We start from the raw sequence: 21,675 nt of genomic DNA on the forward strand, positions 1-21,675 counted from the left end.
ATGACCCAGAATCCCTCTTCTTGGAATATACTCAAAGGAAATGAAATCACCACCTCATAAAGATACTTGCACTCTCGTGTTCACTGCAGCATTATTCACAATAGCCAAGATACAAAAACAACCTAACTGCCCATTAACAGACAAATGGGTAAAGAAATTGTGGTATATAAATGGGATGTTATTTATCCCTAAAAAAGAAATGAGATCTTGCCATCTGCCACAACATGGGTGGACCTGGAGGACACAAGACTAAGTGAAACAAGCCAAGCACAAAAAGAAAAATATGAAATGGTCTCACTTTTACGTGGAATCTAAAAAAAAAAAAAATCTCAATTATACAGACAGAACAAAACCCTGGTTATCAGTGGGAAGAAAATGGGCAAGTAGAGGTCAGAGGATGTAAAGCAGCAGATACATAAAATGAAAAAGGTCTAGAGATAAAATATACAACATGAGGGCTCAGGTATGCAATTGTACTGTATTTGGAATTCATGCAAAATGTGTAGATTTTAGCTATTCTTGCCAAAACCTTCCCTCCCAAAAAAATGGTAATTATGTGACATGATGGATATGCTAACTTGAACTATAGTAACCTTTTACCATATATATGTATCCCAGAACACCATGTTGTATACCTTAAATATACACAATAAAAAATTTTTAACCCAACAAGAAAAATTTCCAATAGTCCACTGCTGTAACATAAGAAACCAATTGGCTTTTGAATATTAACAAATAGTGCTGGACCATATGGACCTCCAAATGTCAAAAAGAAAGAATGAGAGAGACAGAGAGAGAGAGAACATAGGCACAGGTCTAACATCTTTCACAAAAATTAACTCACAATGAATCACAGACATAAATGTAAAATGCAAAACTATAAAACTCCCAGAAGATAACATAGTAGAAAATCTAGGTGACCACAAATTTGATGATACAATACCAAAAATATAATCCATAAGAGAAAAAAATTAAGCTGGACTTCATTAACATTAAAAACTTCTACTCTGCAAAAAACAGTGATAATATTTTGCAAATTGGAGAAAATATTTGCAAAACACATATCTGATAAAGGACTGGCATTCAAAATATGCAAATAACTCTTTAAAATTAAACAATAATTTTACAACCCAATTTAAAAAACAGGCAAAAGATCTGAATAGATATCTCATAAAAGATATATATGTGGCAAATAAGCATATGAAAAGATGCTCAACACTACATGTCCTTATGAAACTGCAAATGAAAACTACTTCCCACATGTTAGAATGGCTAAAATCTAAAACACTGACAGCACCAATGCTGGCAAAGATATGGAACAACAACTCTCATTTGTTGTGGGATGAAATGCAAAATGGTACTGCCATTTTGGAAGACAGTTTGGCAGCCAAACACACTCTTACCATATGATCCCATAATGGAACTCCTTGGTATTTCCTGACTAAGTTGACTGGTGCCCACTTAAAAACTTGTACCTGAATGTTTATAGTAGCTTTATTCATAACTGCCAAAACTTGGAAACAAACAAGACTGTTGTGTACAAAACAAACAAATTTTACACGTACTCTCTCTTACCTTTAATAGGAGCATATCCATACATAGAACATTACTCAGTGATTAAAAAAAAAGCTCTCAAGCCATGAAAAGACATGACAAACCCCTAAATGCGTATTGCTTAGAGAAAGAAGCCAAATTGAACAGGCTACATACTATATGACATTCAGAAAAGGCAAAACTATGGAGACAGCGAAAGGATCTGTGGTTGCCAGTGGTTTGATGGTAGAGAGGGAGTGGTGAATAGGCAGAGCACAGGAGATCTTTAGGGCAGTGAACTATTCTGTATGACACTGTAATGGTGGACATGTGTCATTATTACAACTGTCAAAACCCACAGAATGTACCACACAAAAAATAAGTTATAATGTAAACTACAAACTTTAGTTAATAATAATGTATCAACACCGGCTCATCAATTTTTAACAAATGTACCACATGAATGCAAGATGGTAACAGAGGAAACTAGGGGAAGGAGGAAGGGATGAGGGGGCATATGGGAAATCTGTAGTTTTAACTCCATTTTTCTATAAACCTAAAACTGCTCAAAAAGAAACAAAAAAAAATCAAAAATACCACCAAAAGGCTATTTTAAAAAAAGCAAAGAGAAAAAAAATCAAGAGAACATATTAGCAGCTATTACTACTACAATTACCACATTTCACACTATTATGCAGTTTCCCCCATATAAACTGTAGATACATTCTCTTTCTCTCCAAGGATTTCCTTGAATCCTGGAATGAATCCCAGAAAGGCCTTGGAAGTATGGTAGCATATGGTGGTAGCATTACACTTACTGGCTTCTTAAAGTTAGGTTTGACTGTGTCATCTGAGGAATGTGGCCTGGAGTGATATGTATCAAATTCCAGATAGGATTTTAAAAGCCAGTGTGACATTTGCGGTATTTCCTGCTACTATGCTGTGGACCACATATGTTGAAATACAACCTCCATCAGCTTGGGTCCCCAAGTGACTATAATGAGCAGAGCTGCTCTGTCAACCTGTACTGATATGTTACATGAATGAGAAATCAACTTATATTAATCGACTAAAACTTTGAGATTCTTTTTTTTGCTGCATAACTTAGCATATCCTAATTAATACTTCTGTCAAATCCTACTAGCCTTTATAATTCTATTGAAATGTCGTATTTTTTGCCAATCTCTTTTTGCTTGGTGCTGAAAGCAATCTTCCTACTCTCAAAATTCCCACAGTACCTTACCTATACTTCTTAATGGCATTTACACTTTAAATTTGATATCATAATTAAATGCATACATGCTTTATCTATCCTACTAGAATCTAAGTTTTTTAAGGGCAAGATTTATGTCTCATCTTACTACATCTGAAGCACCTAGTGAAGTATGTGGCACACCTTCTGAATACTATACGGATTTTTATCCAATAAAAATGAGACTCCTATTGCTAATATATTGGTAGGTCCATCAAGAGAAAGAAAATATCTTGGTAAATAAAAGGTTTACTGTCTCTTAAATTTTATGTAAAGGCAAAAAAAAAAAAAAAGAAATATACACACACAAAATAGGCATTTTCATTTGGATTAGTTTTATACCCTTAGACAATGCCAGTGTTCTTTATTCTGAAGGAGACAACTTACTTTCCTTTTAATTTAAAACTGTGTCTATTCCAAAGAAATCTGTTAACAGGTACTATTAAATGTTAACAGAAATGCTGAGTGAACTAGATAAGAAAATAATCTAAGAAAGAATATGATTTTAAACTTGCTGAACAGGTATCTTCTTGGTCTTTTTTGCATATTTGGGTCATGGCTGCCAGAAATTTATGTTCCAAACATCATTTGTTGTTTCAATAAACAGCTTTGGGCCTCTAAGGCAAAAACTAGAACCTGCACCACCTCTACTGCCATTTGGCAAAATAAAAGTTTTAAAAATAATTTCAGTAACAACTAATAGAAAATAGGCTAGCAGTGGAGAACTACCAGGAACAATCTTAAATCTATCTTAGAAAAAAATATGCAACATCCAGGCTCCTTGCTTTAAGAAAGTATGACAGAAATATCCTCTGTTGTAAGAGAATTCGTAATCTAGCTGGTAAAAATAACCCAGATATAAAAAGATCAATAGCAGGACAAAAAACATCTACCAAATGTCAAATGAGCAGTCTAGCAAAAAAAGTGCAAAAGAAATTGAATCTAGGCCTAAGGATTGTAGGGAAACTAGAAAACTAGAATTTAAACTGGACATTTAATTAAGAAGAGAAAAAAAACCTGATGATATATGAGGCTTTTTGCAAAAGAGTAGTGAGAAAGAAGGAGGGAGAGAGAAAGAGAGGGGGAGAGAGGAGGGAGAATGGGAGAGATGGAAGGAGAATGGGAGGAAGGCAGTGGGGGCGGGGGGAGAGAGAGAGAGACTGATTTACATCTAAAATACTAGCATGAGACTAGATTATATATGGCCTTGAATGTCAGGGATAAAACCCTGATGTCTATCCTATAGTATAGACAATGGAAAGCGCCTTACTTTTTTCTTGGATTTTCTGACCTGGAAATTTGAAAAGTGATCTTTCCAAAAGAGTGACTGGGAAAAAGTGTGTAGAATGGCTTAATGAGAACAGAAACAAGTACTGAAGAGAAAGCAGATGTTTGGAATAAAGAACAGAGGAGGTAGGGGCACTTTTATTTTCTGAGACAGGAAATAGAATGAAGTAGGGAAAGTAACAAAGTCTTTTTTTTAAGGATGAGAGGAGAAAGATAAAAATATCACCCCCCTTTCCTCAGTGAAAATAAGAGACAAGATCATCTTGAAAAACTAAGTGTGCTGGGAATAAAACTGAAGACTTGATGTATGTGTCAAAGATTTGAAATAATTGCTATAAGAAATCTGATAAGGAGCTCACAAAAGATAGCAATGAGGTCTGGTTTAAATTAGAAGGCATGAATTTGTAGTGAACTCAAGTCCATAAATTTCATGTTATTTCTGGCCAAAAAAGAAACAGTTGAGATAAACCAACACAGTGGATCTAGAGAAGTTGGGAAGTTACAATGGAGGACTCTAATGGTTTTAAAAAGTGCACATTAAAATGCCAAGTTACAACTTTAAAAAGGTGGAGGAGAGTAAATGGTGGCCTGGAGGTCTTGAGAGGAGTTCAGGAACTGGTATAAAGTGTTTGAAGAAGTGAAAGAAGTGATAATTATGAAAAAAAAAAATCATGATTTAAGTCATGGTGATAGGATATTTGATTTAGGACTCATGGGTGACTGAAATTTTCTCTCTCAATCTCTCATAAATGGTCTAAGATATTCATTTTTAAAGATATGCACTGATAAAATACTTCAGAAAATATTTTCTTCACAGTCTTACACAAAATTTGATATGGTAACTCATTAAAGGAGAAGTCTGAAGAATGAGGAAAGGTGAAACTCGAGAGTAAGGATTTCTTTAGAAGAGGTATTTTAAAGGAAGTCCCTCTCAGAAGAGGAATTTTCTAAAAATTACTCAGAGTTTGTCCCCTGGGAGTTTGGAGGACAAGGACTAGGTGATGATACATGCCTGTCTGTCTGTAGTAGCAAAGCAAAGATGCATGGCTGCAGTGGGAATGGCTGTTCTTTCTGAGCTTGTTAAGGCAAGGGGTTGTGTGTTTCCCCTAGGACAAAATGTGGGCCCGTTAAAGAGCAAGACTCTAGAAAGGAATCTAGCCAAAGAGGACAGCGTTGGTGGGATGGGGATAATGCCCATCAAAAAAGAGATAAAAGGAACGTAAGTTCTGAAAAGGAAGTCACAAGTAACCCACAGAAGGCATCTCTCACATCAAGACACCTGTACATAGAAAAGCTCTAGCAATGAGTCAAAAAAAAAAAAAAAAAAAAAAAGAGGGGCAAGAATCAAAATCTAGAATGCCCCACCTCCAAACTACAGGTTTCCCAGTTTAAAGGAGGTCTGAGCTGCTTGAGAATTGAAGCTTTGACATTAAACTGGACTGGACTTTGATGTTTAAAAAAAAGACTATTAATACCTAAAGGTAACTGGAAAAGCTGTAAGATTTGTCTGAGAGTAACTGGGGGAAAAAGGAAGCTCCAACAGAGCATGTTTAAAGGCACTGGGATAGAAGGAATCGAGCTCATTTCTGTTTGTACCTTGTCTTGGAATCAAGAGCAAAATTTACTTAAATCACAAGAAAAATGGAAGATTAGTCTATTAAAAATAACTCACTTGAGAATCCTTAAGGCATTTAATATGAAGAGCAAATAAAACCACTTTTTTGTCTCTTTTTATACTGTTTAATTTGAAGAGTTTTTGTTTAATGATGTCAAATTCCGACTGTAGCTTTTTTTTTTTTTTTCATCCTATTGCTATGAGGAGGTTAAAAAAAATACAGCTAACTGTATTTTACCCTATTAGGGACACTGCTATCTTAGGGAAGCTTTTTATTGATAAAGGAACATAAACATACTTGACAAATATATTGTCATGTTTCCAAATACTGCTTGGAAATGTGAAGGAGAAAGGAAGGAGTAGACAGGAAGAGAAAAGTTAGGGATTTTGAAACAGCTAAATAACGAAGAAAGAAAGTTTATTTCACTGCAAAAATTAGATTCATATGTAGTAGATTTGAGAATACTAAAAAATAAAGATTGAGATTGTACTTAATAGAGTCTTTATGCTGTAAACAGGTTAAAGCTTTAACACTGTTCACAAGGAAAGGTAAAGAAATATCTATCCTTTATAGCACTTAGCCTGCTTATAAAAGAGTAAATAATGTATCCTAAAAATATGCACTTCAGTCACACTCTGAAAATTGTTTTAAGTGGTAAAAATTAATAATTAAGCAAATGACTGGATACTAGGATAAATTTTAAATTGAGTCATTAAGATGATTTGCTGTTGGTTGTTGAAATTGCTGCATTAAAATAAAGAAATAATGCTGAAATACCTTATACTCATTACCTGCATTAAGCTACCAATACATCTGTGCTTTGGAAAAATGATTTACAAATAACTAATCATCTAAATTTTGAACTCTGATTTTAGAAACAGAATATAAAGAATACTATTGGTCTTTAAAAATTGAGAGAATGGTCCAGCCCTGAAGAACACGAAAGTGAACACATTGCTGACAAAAGTGCTTTGATACAGCTTGAACTTTTCAAAGTGATTTTTAAAATGTTAACCTCTATAAGCACACTTTAAAGAGTTTTCAAACCAGTGAAGCACATAATCATTTGCAGCCATTATTGAAGGTACATTTAACAACCGACTTAACTTCCAGGAAGGTATAACACTACAACATAAACCTTTAAGAAACCTTCAGAGAAAATATTAAAATAGGTTGTATCTTAGGTGACCAAAGATTAGATTTAACATATGAATATAGTCCAGAGGAAAAAAAGAGAACAATATATTAAACCTAAAACAACTTGTAAAAGTCTGAAATCACAAAAAGAGGTGGCAGAGCTAGGTCACAGGTGGAAATATAGTAGAATAAAAACAGTTACATACAGACCTTTATCTGTCAATGAGGCGGGAACCATTTCTAAACCTTTTATAGGTGAGGTAATAATTTTGTACTCCTTGTTTAATAATCAAAAGAATTAACAAAAGAATTGTCAGCAAAAGAATTAACACAAATGAGTGTAAACTGAATTGTATTTATACTTAATACACTTACAAGCAAGTATTCTTTTGAAAACGAGAAACGTGTACTGCAAAAGAATGCTGATACTAGGATAAAAACATACAAAAACTGCCAGTGTACACAAAGTATAATAGCTGACACTACACAAATGAGAATATTCTTAAACTATCTTTGCAAAGGGATTGAGTGTGGCTGGCTGTAGTTACTTTTCACAGTACAGGTTTTCAAACTTCACAACTCATGACAAACATTAAAAACTAAGATTTGACTCAGCTAAAATACAGTGCTTAGTGTCTAATAAAAAAAATCACCTTTAGATCCCTTTCCTTTACCTCCCTCCAAGTTCAATAGATTAGTTTCTGCTGTGTCTACATAAATCATCCATATTGTCAAATGGTACCTCCCCTAACACAGATCTTATTTAATTAAATTTCATGAAGAAAGGGCCCTGAGGAGTTATCTCATCTTCCACATTCATCTTCCCACAGCATACCATAGCACCATCTTTAATCAACTTATTTGTTTAAAATATCTTTGTGTTTTATTCCCCTATCCATTAGAAAGACAAAAGCAGATCCCACTTAATAATATTTTTCCCTTTCCGATTAGAAGTCATGTTTATTTATAATAGAAAAATTATCTGAGTTTTACATGATGAAAATCTAAAATGGCTTTAGGACAAAATCTAATTTGAGAATCTCTTACAATAAGAAATAGAAAATACCTATTTTAATATATAAAATATAGTTTCTAAAACACAGGCTCTAGAGTCAGGGAGATCTGGGCTTGAATCACTGTTACATCACTTATTAGCTGTGTAATCCTTAACTTCTCTGAATCTCATTTCTTTCTTTCATCTGCAGAAAGGAGATAAAAAAACCAATAACCACCTTAAAGGTTGTGGTGAGGATTAAATAGAATTATACATTTTAAATGCTTAGATAATGCCAGGCACATAGTGGTGCTCAACAAAATGTTAACATATTATTATTAGTAGTATGATACTTTCTTATTTTAAAAATGTTTATATTGTTTGATCTAGTCATTACATTGAAAGTATATTTGTATAAAAAATTGTACAGCACTTAAAAATAGATTATGTAAGAGTATTTAACAACATGGTAAACTGCCATACATACAATTATATTTTTTAAAATACCATTATATAACAGAAAGTATGATATAACTGTAATTTTTTTTAAAGTAGGTTGTAGTAGGACATACTACCAAAACATGAGCAGAAATGTAGTATCTTTAGGTGCTAAATTGCAGATAATTTAAAATACTTTTCTTCTTTATGTTTAAAATTTTTTTCCAATATTCAACAATGACCATTTACTACCTTTACAATATTTTTAAAACCCCAAAGTGTATTTTTTTTTCCTGATACCAACTTTCTTCAGAAAAGTGGAGTTAGAAAAAAGAAAAGGAAAAAGTAAGGAGAAAAACAGTGAGAGGCATGTATTTTTTAAAAGCAATATTTTATATACAGGATATCAATTTTACTATATTAAACAAAATTCCTATTTTGAATTATTACTTTCTAGATTTTTTGTTTTTGAGATGGAGTCTCGCTCTGTCACCCAGGGTGGAGTGTAGTGGCATGATCTCGGCTCACTGCAACTTCCGCCTCCTGGGTTCAAGCGATTCACCCAGGCTGGAGTATAGTGGTGTGATCTCGGCTCACTGCAGCCTCTGCCTCCTGGGTTCAAGTGATTCTCCTGTCTCAGCCTCCCGAGTAGGTGGGACTAAAGGTGTGCACCACTGCACCCAGCTAATTTTTGTATTTTTAATAGAGATGGGGTTTCACCATATTGACTAGGCTGGTCTCGAACTCCTGACCTCATGATCCGCCTGTCTCAGCCTCCCAAAGCACCGGGAATACAGGCTTGAGCCACCGCGCCCAGCCAACTTTCTAGCTTTAAAGTTAATCAAAATTCAAGAGTCCAACACTTTAATTATAGCATATTTAATCATATCTTCAGAATAATATTTAATTTGAAGATCAAATTAATACACATTCGCCTACTTAAGTAAATGTCATTTAAACTACTTAGTAAAAGGAGACTATAAGAGGAAATGGCCAATTAAACCCTATATGTAAATTTACTGCTATATTGTCTTAATTACTAGACGAAAGGATATTTTAAAAGGCAAAAGGTCTCTCTTGAGGGACATTAACTCAGAGAAAGTAGATGGATCACTTAAATCCTAAATCCCAAGATTTCCTGTTGCAAAATGGGTGTGGTTTTGAGCTTTGGGTATAGATGCTGTCAACTGCAGCGAGAAAAAAAGACTGTGAAACCAACCTAGAGAAGCCTATCAAAAAAACCAAAGAAATGGTCCGCTAAGAAAAGGGGAACGCAGGAGAGAAGAAGTTCACTGAAGGCAAGAAAGAAGTATTTTTAAAAGGAGGAAATTACCAACAAGGCAGATGAAACATGACACAGAATAATAGAGGAAGATTCTTGATTTTGACAAACTGAATTTACAGCTCAGAGAAGTTCCTGGACATGCAGCTGGGCAATTTCAGAACTTGGAAAACAGAACGGGAATATGTTTTATTGGTGACCAAGAAAACACTCCTGAAGCTACTACTAATTTAATATACAGCAGGACTGGACTAAGCTGGAACTATAGGGCAGTGGAAGGACAATGTGGACCATACTCTTATAATTTGCCTTATTTGTTAATGGCATTTTGCCAATGAAAAACGTGTTAACAACAGCATATCTGATATTCCCAGAAAGAGATAATTCAATTTTTAAAGTAACATGAAGGGAAACAAATAAAGAAACACATGCTATGATTAAGGAAGTATATCATTAATGGTTCCCTCTACTGGGAATCAGGACAGCAGGAGGTAGAAAGGGAAATAATTGTAGGGCATAAAGATAGGGTTCTGAAGAATTTATATGTATGAATCACTACCCTTTGACACACACACACACACACACACACACACACACATATGTATATAAAGTACAATCAGTAATCTCCCCTTAACTGTAGTTTTGCTTTCCCAGGTTTCAGTTACCCATGGTAAACTGTGATCTGGAAATATTAAATAAAAAAATCCAGAAATGCCATGGAATACTATGCAGCCATAAAAAAGAATGAGTTCATGTCCTTTGCAGGGACATGGATGAAGCTGGAAGCCATCATTCTCAGCAAACTAACACAGAAACAGAAAACCAAACACCCCATGTTCTCACTCATAAGTGAGAGTGGAACAATGAGAACACATGGACACAGGGAGAGAAGCAACACACACCCAGGCCTGTCGGGGGGTGGGGCAAGGGGAGGAAGTGCATTAAGAAAAATACCTAATGCATGCAGGGCTTAAAATGCCTGACGGGTTGACAGGTGCAGCAAACCACCATGGCACATGTATACCTATGGAACAAACCTGCACGTTCGGGACATGTACCCCAGAACTTATAGAAAAAAAAAAATTCCAGAAATAAACAGTTTGGAAGTTTTAAATTGCATACCATTCTGAACAGCATGATGAGATCTCATGTTGTCCCACTTGTTCCGACTTGGGACATGAATCATCCCTTTGCCCAGAATATGTCCACACTGTATGTGCTACCTGCTCGTTAGTCACTCAGCTGTCTCAGTGACTAGATCGACCATCACAGTATTGCAGGGCTTGTGTTCAAGTAACCCTTATTTTACTTAGTAACAACCCGGAAGTGCAAGAGTAGTGATGTTAACAATTTTGATATGCCAAAGAGAAGCCATAAGATATTTCCTTTCACTGAAAAGACATGACTAGGAAAAAATAACTGGTTTAAGGCATCTTCTAGGGGTCTTGGAACATATCCCCTGCAATTAAGTAGGCAGTGGGGGGAGGCTACTGTACTGAAAGTCTCCCTTTCTAAAAGAAAAGAATTAGTAGCATCGGAGAATTAGTACACATTTCCTTACTTAAGCGTAAGGTTTTCTTTTGCATAAATGCTGTAAGGCATATTGATGGCACATAATCATGCTCTGAAATTCTATATGTGTTTATACAGTATGCTCTAAAAGTTAAAAACCTTAACTTCCAGACTCGACAAGGAACGTGAAAGTGCTGGCCCAGATTTTCCAACATATCCATCCTTAAAAGATTCCACATGTATATAATAAAAAGGGTGTGTTGCTGATATTTACCTGTTAAAAAGTCATTCTTTAGGGCTGATGAAACTTTTGTTATCAGAAACTGCATACACCTTGACAAAGTGTCTTATAAATTGTCTTACAACTGTCTTCAGTGGTTTGTTACATTTACATTTTACTTTATTTACTTTGTATTTTCATTTCAGTTTCAAGTTTACAGTTTTAATGACCTTGACAAAGAAAAATATGCCTTTATAGTCTAAGAAAAATTTCTTGGATATTTCTTCACTTGTTACTAAAATATGTCTTCAGTAAAAAACAAGTTTCCATATGAGTTAGATCTTTTCCTATTATTCATAACAAGCAGAGTCAGTGGCTTAAATATGGCCTAAACAAAACAAACCTTTTCTTTCTAAATATCATTCTCTCTACTTATAAAATAAATATATTACTGCATGATTCACAGAGGACCATAATTCTATATTTAAAGTGAAATATGAATTACCATCAATATTAAAAGTACCAACTATATAGTACATTTAGAAAATCTGATAGGATAGCATATACTTTAAAAAATTTAGAGAGCCATGAATGCCATGGTTTAAAAATACATTAATTATAAAGATAGCTTTCATTGCTACCAAGAAATTATAACAAATGGACTTTTTTCTGCATGAAAAAGTTAGACATGACCTTCCTCTGTTTAGTGTGAAACTCTGAGACAGGAAAGATTTTCATTTGATGTGTGTGAAGGCAGAAAATGAAACAGAAAATTACTCTTCAGGTTACTTTTAAAAAACATTTCTTAACATTTGAAAATCAGAATATTATCACTAATTTTGAACTTTTCTCTCTGTGCCTAAAATGCTTGTCACTTACTGAGCACCTCTATGCTTCCCAGTATTGCCATTCAACCTTCTACAAATGAGCAACCTAAAGCTTAGGTGAAACAACTTGCTGAAGTTCACAAGTACTATAAATAGTTAAGACTTGAGCCCAGTTTGTTTCTTTTCAAAGCTCAGAAAAACACTTTCATCTACACCAAATTGCATACTTAACTTTCTATATAATTTAAATTACTCTATCTTCCTACTATACGACACATCCAATTATAAGAACTCCACCAATTTAATGGCAATTTTTTGGGAAAAATAACTATTATCACTTCAAGATAAAAACTGCTTATAGATACACAATCTAATTTCAGAAACATCAAAAATGAATGTATTAAAAGGCAAATAACGTGGCATGATGCACTTTATGTTTCTAACCTCTAATTTACAACTTCTTATCACACCTAGGAAAGATTCCATCAGAAAATCAAAATTAGAATGCTTAACTATATTTGATTTCAAAGAACTCAATTCCATTAACTACCAGAGTTCATTCTTTGAATTTTCTTGGCATAGATTTGAAAGTTTTCTTGAAGAAGTCTCTTAGTCACAAGCAAAAGAGCACTTCTTAAACCACAATATGTAGGTTGGAAACAACATTTTTTAACAGATAATTTTATAAAATTATGAACTAATTAAAATGTTTAATAAATTAGAGGAACCAAATTACTCTCACTATATCTACATCTACAATGCATGCAATCTCACTTTGTTTTTTTGAAGCCAGGATTTAAGCCTTTTCTATTATTTAGGCGATATTTTCACAATTGTGAGAACAGACTAGTTTAATTCCACTAGGACTATCTTTTCACAATGAACATGTCTCTCATACTCACACTACAAATAAAAACTGGAATAAAAATTTACATAATTAATATATTCCCCACCACTTCGGAATTTTATAACAGTATGATCTATGATATATTGGTTGATTATATAACCTAATTTTAATATTTCAAATGCTGGGTTAATAAGGTAAAAATACTTTTATTAACTTTTGTAAAGCCGTAATAAAATGTCCTTTATCTTAACTCTCAGCATTTTAGTAGCTGAAATAATGAAATAACAAAAAATAAAAACACACAAAAAAATTTTAAACTAAAGGACAGTATGAGGTTTGCGACTTTTAAAAGACATTTATATGTATGGCACCCTACTGTACTTTGATTAATTATCTCAGTTATGATTTAGTTTCTCATCACATATGGTATTCCACAGCATGCTATGTAAATGCATCAGGCCACATGCCACTTAGAAAATGGCTTAGTTTTTCAAGTTTGTAGTAAGCGTAATTTAGAAAGTGGCTTAGTTTTTCAATTTTGTAAATTATTAATATAGAGAAAGATGGTCTATTTTTAGATGTTCTAACCATTTTCCTTTCTCTGTGAATTTGATATTTAAATATATCAAAATATGTGTATCATAAACACTGACAAACTTATCTTAATAAATCATATTTTCAAAATGATTCTTAAGGAATAATTTACTGAAGTATATATGTTTAATATATATTATATGATTCCCATGAAAACTACCTTAGGTTATAGAACTAAACAGATCAATACTGATTCCAATTCTATTAATACTATTAAGAATGACTAGTGAACAATTTATGTTTTACTGAAAATGATTACTTGATAAAAACATTATCTAGAAATAGGTTTCAGAAAACACATCTAGGACAATAAAGTATTAATAAAACCACCTACTTGACCAGGCAATAATGATGACTAATAAGTTCAATTCAGGACATAAATGTTCAGTATGAACAATAAAACACTCTACTTTTTTTTTAAAGCGAAGTACCAACTATAATTAGTGGGATTGTTAAGCAAATAATTATTAATAGTCTCAAAGTACAGCACTCAATTAGAAACTAAGGGATTAAAAGACATTTATACAAACAATTTCACTTGCCAAGGAACATGCTAGAAGCAATTAGCAACTGCCTGAACTTAGTTGAGGACCTTGTTCTACAGTAGAGGATCAACTGGAAATCTGTGGGCTTTATCCCACCCACCAGGAAAGAGGAAATCTAAAGTTTAATACAAAACTAAAACCATCTTTGAGGATAACCACATACCACAGTTTTAATTCTCAGACTTTTAGTAAGTCTACAAAACACCGCAGATTTGTTCTATTTAATTCTAATAAAGGACACAATAGAAACAACTTTTTTTCCAGACTTTTTACGTATCTGTATTAGTAAAAAGGCAAACCAAAACTCAGTAAAGCTCCATGAAGCACATTTTTGTAAGCTTTTGTAAGCTTGTCCCACAAACGCTAGAAGAGTACTGAATTTAGACAGCTGAGTGATATACATCTTACCTAAAAATGACGTCTCTGTCAGCCATGTAAAATCCAGAAACTTAAAATTCAATCTAATGTCAGATAAAATCTCAGAGGTCAAATGAACAGTTAAAATATTTAAAAGTCCCTTTTTTATGTGTCAGTTATATGCTTCAAATTTTAAAGAACTTTAAAGGATAATTCATTTTAATTTTATATTTTTCATAAATCTTCTCAATGCATAAAATTCAGACATTCAATTTCCAATATTAACAAGTTCAATTAAATGTGCTTGTTTAATGTATTGTGGCAAGATACTTCTGAAGAGATTGTTCCGTTCTTAAAGAGACAAAATTCTCAATGACTGTTTTACTTGAAAATATATATTTATGCATGTTGTTTTGACATAGTTATAGAATTTATTTCAATGCAGAAAAGATAAAAAATAAAACCAAAATTAAAAATATCGTATGTCCTCTACTTAAAGATTTTTAATACAAATGATTATTGAGAAATATCACTTGCCTTAGCTAGTCTGTCACGCATTTGTAGTTCTAGAAAATCTCCCATAAGGACTTGGATGGAATTCCTATGCATATGAATTAACAAATTATTACTACTCAAAAAATGTAGCATACTAGAAAGATCAAATAAGAGTGAACCAAATAGAAGTCTCCAAGCTAAAACAGCTCATCTTGTAGTAGTCAGATTAATGACCTGTCATGTATACTCCATGGCTTCTCACAAAACATAGCTTTAAATAAAGATGAAAAGCTACAATAGTAACTGACATAGTCACGGTAAAGTACATGACGGATATTTAAATCTTCAGTGGCGTCTGTGAATACATATGACCTGGAGGAAGCACTTTTAAAAGAAATATTTACACATGTTCATTTAACCATATTAAGACAAGTTATCGCCATTTTAAGTGTTTCAGCAGATACAAGTTGTTGAGATCTTTATCAAGAATATCCTGGAAAAGACTGAAGCATGAACTATGTCCTATTTTTTAAATTACAATACTAAGTCTACTTTATATCTTATATGGCAATATACAATATAATATTAAAATGTTGATTTGTTGACATTTGACTTGGGTTATACACATTGTGTATTCGTTTTAAAATTCCAAAAAGTTAATTTTTAGCTTCAAAACTTTGTAAAAACTGAAGTTTTTAAAAACTAGGTGTAACCGTAGTTCTTATTCCTAACTGCTCATAAAAATCTCATAAAATCACCTGTGGAACTTGTAAAAAATACAAATGTCAGTCCTCATCCCTTCTCTCCTCTTCCTGACCAATTCAGTTTAAAAGTTATCAGATAACAAGCAAAGTAGGTATCCATGTGGGTAGGAGTACAGGGTGATAAGAGATTGGTTTCGTATCAGGAGAGTAATGATACAAGAGTATATATTAAGGAAAATGGGAGCCAGTTTTCTGTCAGAGAGTTATTTACAAAGATGAAAAGGAAGAAAATTAGTTTTCAATGTCTATGAAAACAAAAATATAGATGTAAGTGTGGCTGTGTATGAATATGTATACCTACATCTAGTCCTTGGCTTTTTCTACTGAGAAGAACCAGGAAAAGCAATATCCCAGTAACAATGACCACACCAGATCTTGGTTTCTAAATATCATTTTCCACTAAAAGGAACCTGGGCTCCTTGGAGAAACAGCTGATTCCAGGAATGGAGATAGAGACAGTATGCCTGGAAGACCTTCAGCAAGAAAGTACTTGAAGATTGGTGGAATCATGTCAAAAGGATATAGAAGGCAGCTTGAAGGGGCTTTCATTAGCCAAATTTGTAGTAATTTGAAAATAAAAATAAATAATAACATTCAATATAACCCCACTGAATAAAACAGAAAATGAAGGTTTGATGAGGAATAGCATATTTTTACATAGTCTCAAGGTTCTTCCGCAGAAATCACTAATTAATTAGAAAACTGGCAGACAACTCCTAAAATATAACATCATTATCTATAATTCAAATCAAAATTTTGTGTAGAACGCACACAGCGTCACATCTGTGGTATTCTTATCAAAGATGCATAATGAATCTAAACCACAAGAAAATATTTGAAAAATGCACAGTGAAATACATTCTACAAAATAACTGCTCTGTAATTTTCAAAAGTCACAGGCTAATGAAAGTTAAGGAAAGACTAAGGAACTGTCCAGATTCAAGACAAAAGAAATATGAAAACTAAATGTAACCTGTGATTCTATACTGAATCCTTTTGCTATAAATGACCTTACTGGGATTAATAGCCAAACCTGAATGAAATATGAAGATCAGACAGTAATAATATACCAATGTTAATTTCCTGATCTGGCTGATTTTATGTTGGATATGAAGAAGAATGAAAAAACACTGACAGATTTCAAGCAGAGGTATGATAACTACATTTTCAGAAAGCTATTTTTGATGATGCAGATCAATAGAAAAAACATTTTAAGTATGCACCTCAACATAAATATGTATGTGTGAAGTTTTATGTACCTGTTCTACAATACTACCATATTTAAATCATGAAAATAGACTCAGACATGAAAATAAAAAAAGATGTTATATAGAATTAAGTTAATTTAATGAGTCATTTTGTATATCTACTGTGGTGCAAACACTTCATTTAGAGGCCTCTAGTAAGCAGAATGGTTAAAAAGGGGATAAGTCTGGCATACCTATTCAGATAGCTTCTAAAACAGGAAGAACCATAACAGAATGAGAAGAAGTGAGGCACTAAATCAAGACAGTAGTAGTGGAAAAAAGGAGCAAAGAGCAGACTGGAGAAATATTTAAAGAAGAAAACTTTTATAGGACTCAGGAAGTGATTTGCTATGTGAGATAAGGATGGGGAAGGCTTGAGGATGATTCCAGATATGTGACTTGGGTAAATGGATGGAAGAAGAAATGAGGGAAAAATAATAGAAAAGTTGAGGTTAAGAAAGAAGAAAATACATTTCTTTTCCAGGCATGTGGCATTTATTAACAATAGGAGTTTCACAACACAGTAAAGAGCAAGAAAAAAAAGCCCTAATGCAGGGTGACAGGTAGCAATGAACTAGCTCCACTGAATATAAGCATAGTGCACTGTCTGGGTGGCTGCTGTCTTAGTCAATGGCTTTGAAGCATAGCCTATGGGAGAAGGTATGTTTTGTGTACAAGTGTATGTGTCTCCGTGTATTTGTATGTGTGTATATTTGTGCCTCCATGTATGTAAATACATGTGGATATGTTTGTGTCCATGTAACTGGCTATTTTTTATGAAACTCAAAATGACTACTTAGGTTTCTGAAGAGTTGATGAGACAGAGAAAGTCTTATGCTATACTTCATGGGTATGGGTAGAATAAATAGTCATTCTTCTACTTTTAGGTAAATTGTTATTAAATCAATATTATTAAAACGAAATATTTAGGTGTATTTCAGCTTTCATGTGCTAAAACAAAAAATTATGAATTCAGATATGATGAATCTTATTAGACTCTTACAGAATTTCTATAAAAGTAATAGGCAGGGGTAAAGATAGAAATTTTTGCCCTCATACAACCCCATATCAAAAACTTGTTACTTGAAAGACAAAGTAATATATAAATAGCTGCTGACAGTATAAATAGCAATATTTTAGAGTTTCCCCTGGTCCACAGAATTTAGACAAAATGTTAAAGTGCAATTCATTTTTCCAGCAAATATTCAACTATACACCCTTGCTTTGTATTATCTAAACTTCTAGGCAAAACAAATAAGCAGTCAAAATTTCAATTAAAAGTGAAGACTTTTTGTACTTAACAACATGACTACCGCAGAGAAAGAAGTTGGAGACATTTTACCATCTAAATTTATTTGCAATTGATTACTTCCTTTCTTATGGCAATAAGTATTTCTCTTTTAGCTTTTCATTTCATTAAAACATATGAACATGGCAAATATACCCAGTGCTACCTAGCAAATAATATTCCACCTAAGCAAATGTAGGAGAGTAAAGGATAAAGCAAAGCATATGAACTTTCATTCTGGGTTTCTTTTAAGCCCTAAGATGTCACTAATTTTCTTGACTTGGATGTTAATAATATACAGCTTCCGAATGTAAATGCTTCTGCAGCATTCACTGAATTATAAAGCATGACATTATCTATCAATGCTTTCTTCTTAGGCTGTAATACTAGCAAACATCTTTCAGAAGAAAATGCAAACAGAAATTTACTACCCACTGGTCATGAATGGAAGTCTTCCAAAGTAAGAAAAACCACTGATGCAGCACAAATATTCAAGGGAATCAATTAAGTCTCCGTAAGTTTCAGCTTAAATATTAATTAAATTTCATTTTTCATTGGAAAATAGTAGTATATTAATAGTCATATAAGTATAACGAAAATACAAATCCATTTCACTGTTGTTTCATTCCTTACAGTAAACTGCTGTGACATTCTAATATTAGAAACCATATTTTATAAAATTTTGAAAATGTTAGTTGTTTATATTGGCATTCAACCACAGGTCAAACAGAGTACAGCAAATATAAAGCAAGTTTTCTAACAATGTGGCTTCCTAATGCATTTCCACTCAGAGTCCAAAGACCCATTCTGTGGTAGAGAAGAAAACAAAACTAAAACCTTATCCAATGGCTACTGGCACCTATGGCATGTACAAAACGTATGCAATATTTCAGACAAATCTAAAATATGCCCCCTTGCCTTTTCAATGTTCATTAACAACATTACTGTATAACTTAACATTTAACACAATACTACATATTTATAGTATTATTGAGCCTTCTCAAAAGAATATATGCAAAAAGGTATATTTAAAAAAGGTGGGAAATCCTATTTCAAAAATTGCTTTCCTAACTTGTTTGCTGGGGGTAGGAGAAAATCCCAAACAAAAAATGCACTTAAAAAAACTTATTAAAGAGACTCATAAGACAACTATTTAAACTCCATAGTGTTTCATTATTTTTACATTTAAATAAAATTTTGGGAATACATTCTTGAACTATGCAATAAAATCTTTAAAATTAAATATGTTCTCTCTTAAATCCAGGCCTTAATAAAATGCCTGGAAAATAATTCTTGCTACTACATAGTTTACAATTTTATACAATGCTTGATTGTCAAATAAAATATATGCAAATATTATATTTTAATAATCCTCATACAAATATTTATAATTTTTTTTTTTGAGATGGAGTCTCGCCCTGTTGCCCAGGTTGGCATGCAATGGCACGATCTCGGTTCACTGCAACCTCTGCCTCCCGGGTTCAAGTGATTCTCCTGCCTCAGCCTCCCAAGTAGCTGGGATTACAGGCACTCGCCACCATGTCCGGCTAATTTTTTGTATCTTTAGTAGAGACGGGGTTTCACCATGTTGGCTAGGCTGGTCTCGAACTCCTGACCTCATGATCCACCTCCCTCGACCTCCCAAAGTGCTGGGATTACAGGTGTGAGCCACCACACCTGGCAAAAAATATGTATAATTGTAAATAAATTCTGATATTTAAAAAAAGTTTAGTTTCTTTCTATAACCAAATGTCTTTTTGCACTTTTTAATAAATAAACTTTTGCAGAAGGCCTCTGTGGTAAGCTGAAGCAAATCATTTTAGTTAATGATGAAAGAATGTTTTTGATTACATGATCAATTTTAATGCACTCTAGGACCAAAAAAATCATTTAAATAGCATTGAAGAAAAATGGCTGGATGTCCATAACACAACAGACAGTTAATTTTCGTCATCTTTTTTGAGAAAGAAAAATTTGATTAATCTACAGTTCACCAGAATGTCTTCATTCAAATGTATTCAGTATTTCTGCCAAATGAGTCAAAACATTAGGAGTCTGGCTATTTACTTACTCACTTTAACGAACCACAAAATAAACTACGGATTACTACAATGTAAGTTTAGAATGTTAATATTAAAAAGATGTAATTTTCAAATTGATTTGGGGGTATAATCTATTAAACAACCTTATTAGAAATTTCATTCTTTCTACTCAGCTAAAATAAATATCAGAAATAAGATTTAGGATATGAAAACTATTTTTTTTAAAGGAATAGATTCTATAAGATATTATAATATATTATATTTTAAAATAAAACATCTATAAAATTCTATTTAATTGGTTATTCTGTTAGCTAACATAATTTATTATGACTCAGGGTGGAATTTTCCTGCCATTCGCAAGTGTGTTAAGTTAGCAGAGAGTGATCTGTTTGGGCTTTTGGAGCACTATTTAATATGTTACAATAATAGAGAATACATAAAACAACTAAATATTCCATAGAGAAAATTCACATAATTTAGTAGAGTTGTTTTTTCCTTAATTTAAGAGCAAGAAAATAACCATAGCAATATATTCTTAAGGTGTACTGGTTAAAATGTTGGTTCTTCATATTCCAATTATCTTTAAAGAAGCTAATTGTGTGACATGGGAAAGCTATCAAACAGAAGGAAAACAATCCCTTTTCTTATAGACTTCTCTCCTTACCTTGGAAGATGAAGAATCACATTCCTGACATATCCATCCATAGCCTGTCTGTTTAGGAGACTTTTTCAAAGGAGGATCCAAACAGCCAAAATGGTAGCAGAGTCTGCATTCATCACACCTGCAGGGTAAACAGATTTATAGGTAGGTGTATCTAAATAATATAAAAACCATCTACTTCATGAAAAGACAAAAAGACAAACTATTGTATATTTCAACTTCAACACTGTTAATTTTATCCTTGGCTCACAAGATCATTAAATTAATGATGATGATAAAGGCAAACTAAACCTGAAATAAATGTTTTAGCAAAAACAAAATACAACAGCAATAAAATCAACAAACAAAACAAATATTTAGAACACTGACAGTAGAAATATTAAGAGCATATGAATGAATGTTTATGTATAATCATGTGTTCAAAACAACCACAACAATTTCAATTGTGAACTTAAAGAATTAATCATTTGCCCATTAAATCATTTTAAAGTATTTAATAAGATACATATATAATTCAAGGATATGAATTCAATAAAATACATTTTGATTATTTAAAAAATTTTAAAACTCAGAAATTCTACTAGGCTACACTAGGTTGCAATCAATGCTATACAATTTGGACCTGATTTCTCTCTTTCTTCAAGTTAAAGTAGATTGTAAGTGAACTTTCTAACATTTATAGCATGCTAACACAATCTACAGCAAATAAAAATTAACCTTTACATGTTAAAAAACAG

General features: G+C 32.8%; 1 protein-coding gene across 14 annotated transcripts in view; it reads right to left on the reverse strand.

Moving 5' to 3' along the window:
* Positions 1-21,675, reverse strand: part of PHF14 (PHD finger protein 14) — a 198,138-nt gene that overhangs the window by 36,359 nt on the left and 140,104 nt on the right. For 12 of the 14 annotated variants that reach the window (XR_008527060.2, XM_054559440.2, XM_009242979.4 and 9 more), the window contains one exon: positions 20,942-21,059. Coding sequence is in view for 13 of the 14 variants with exons in the window: in XM_054559440.2 (XP_054415415.1) it covers positions 20,942-21,059 (118 nt within the window). In the remaining variant the exon portion in view is untranslated. Of the gene's footprint in view, positions 1-14,970; positions 15,043-20,941; positions 21,060-21,675 lie in introns of those variants that run through there. The other 2 variants (XM_054559444.2, XM_054559442.2) reach the window with 1 other exon arrangement.

This window comes from Pongo abelii, chromosome 6 (genome assembly GCF_028885655.2).
Source record: "Pongo abelii isolate AG06213 chromosome 6, NHGRI_mPonAbe1-v2.0_pri, whole genome shotgun sequence".
Lineage (NCBI taxonomy): Eukaryota > Metazoa > Chordata > Mammalia > Primates > Hominidae > Pongo > Pongo abelii.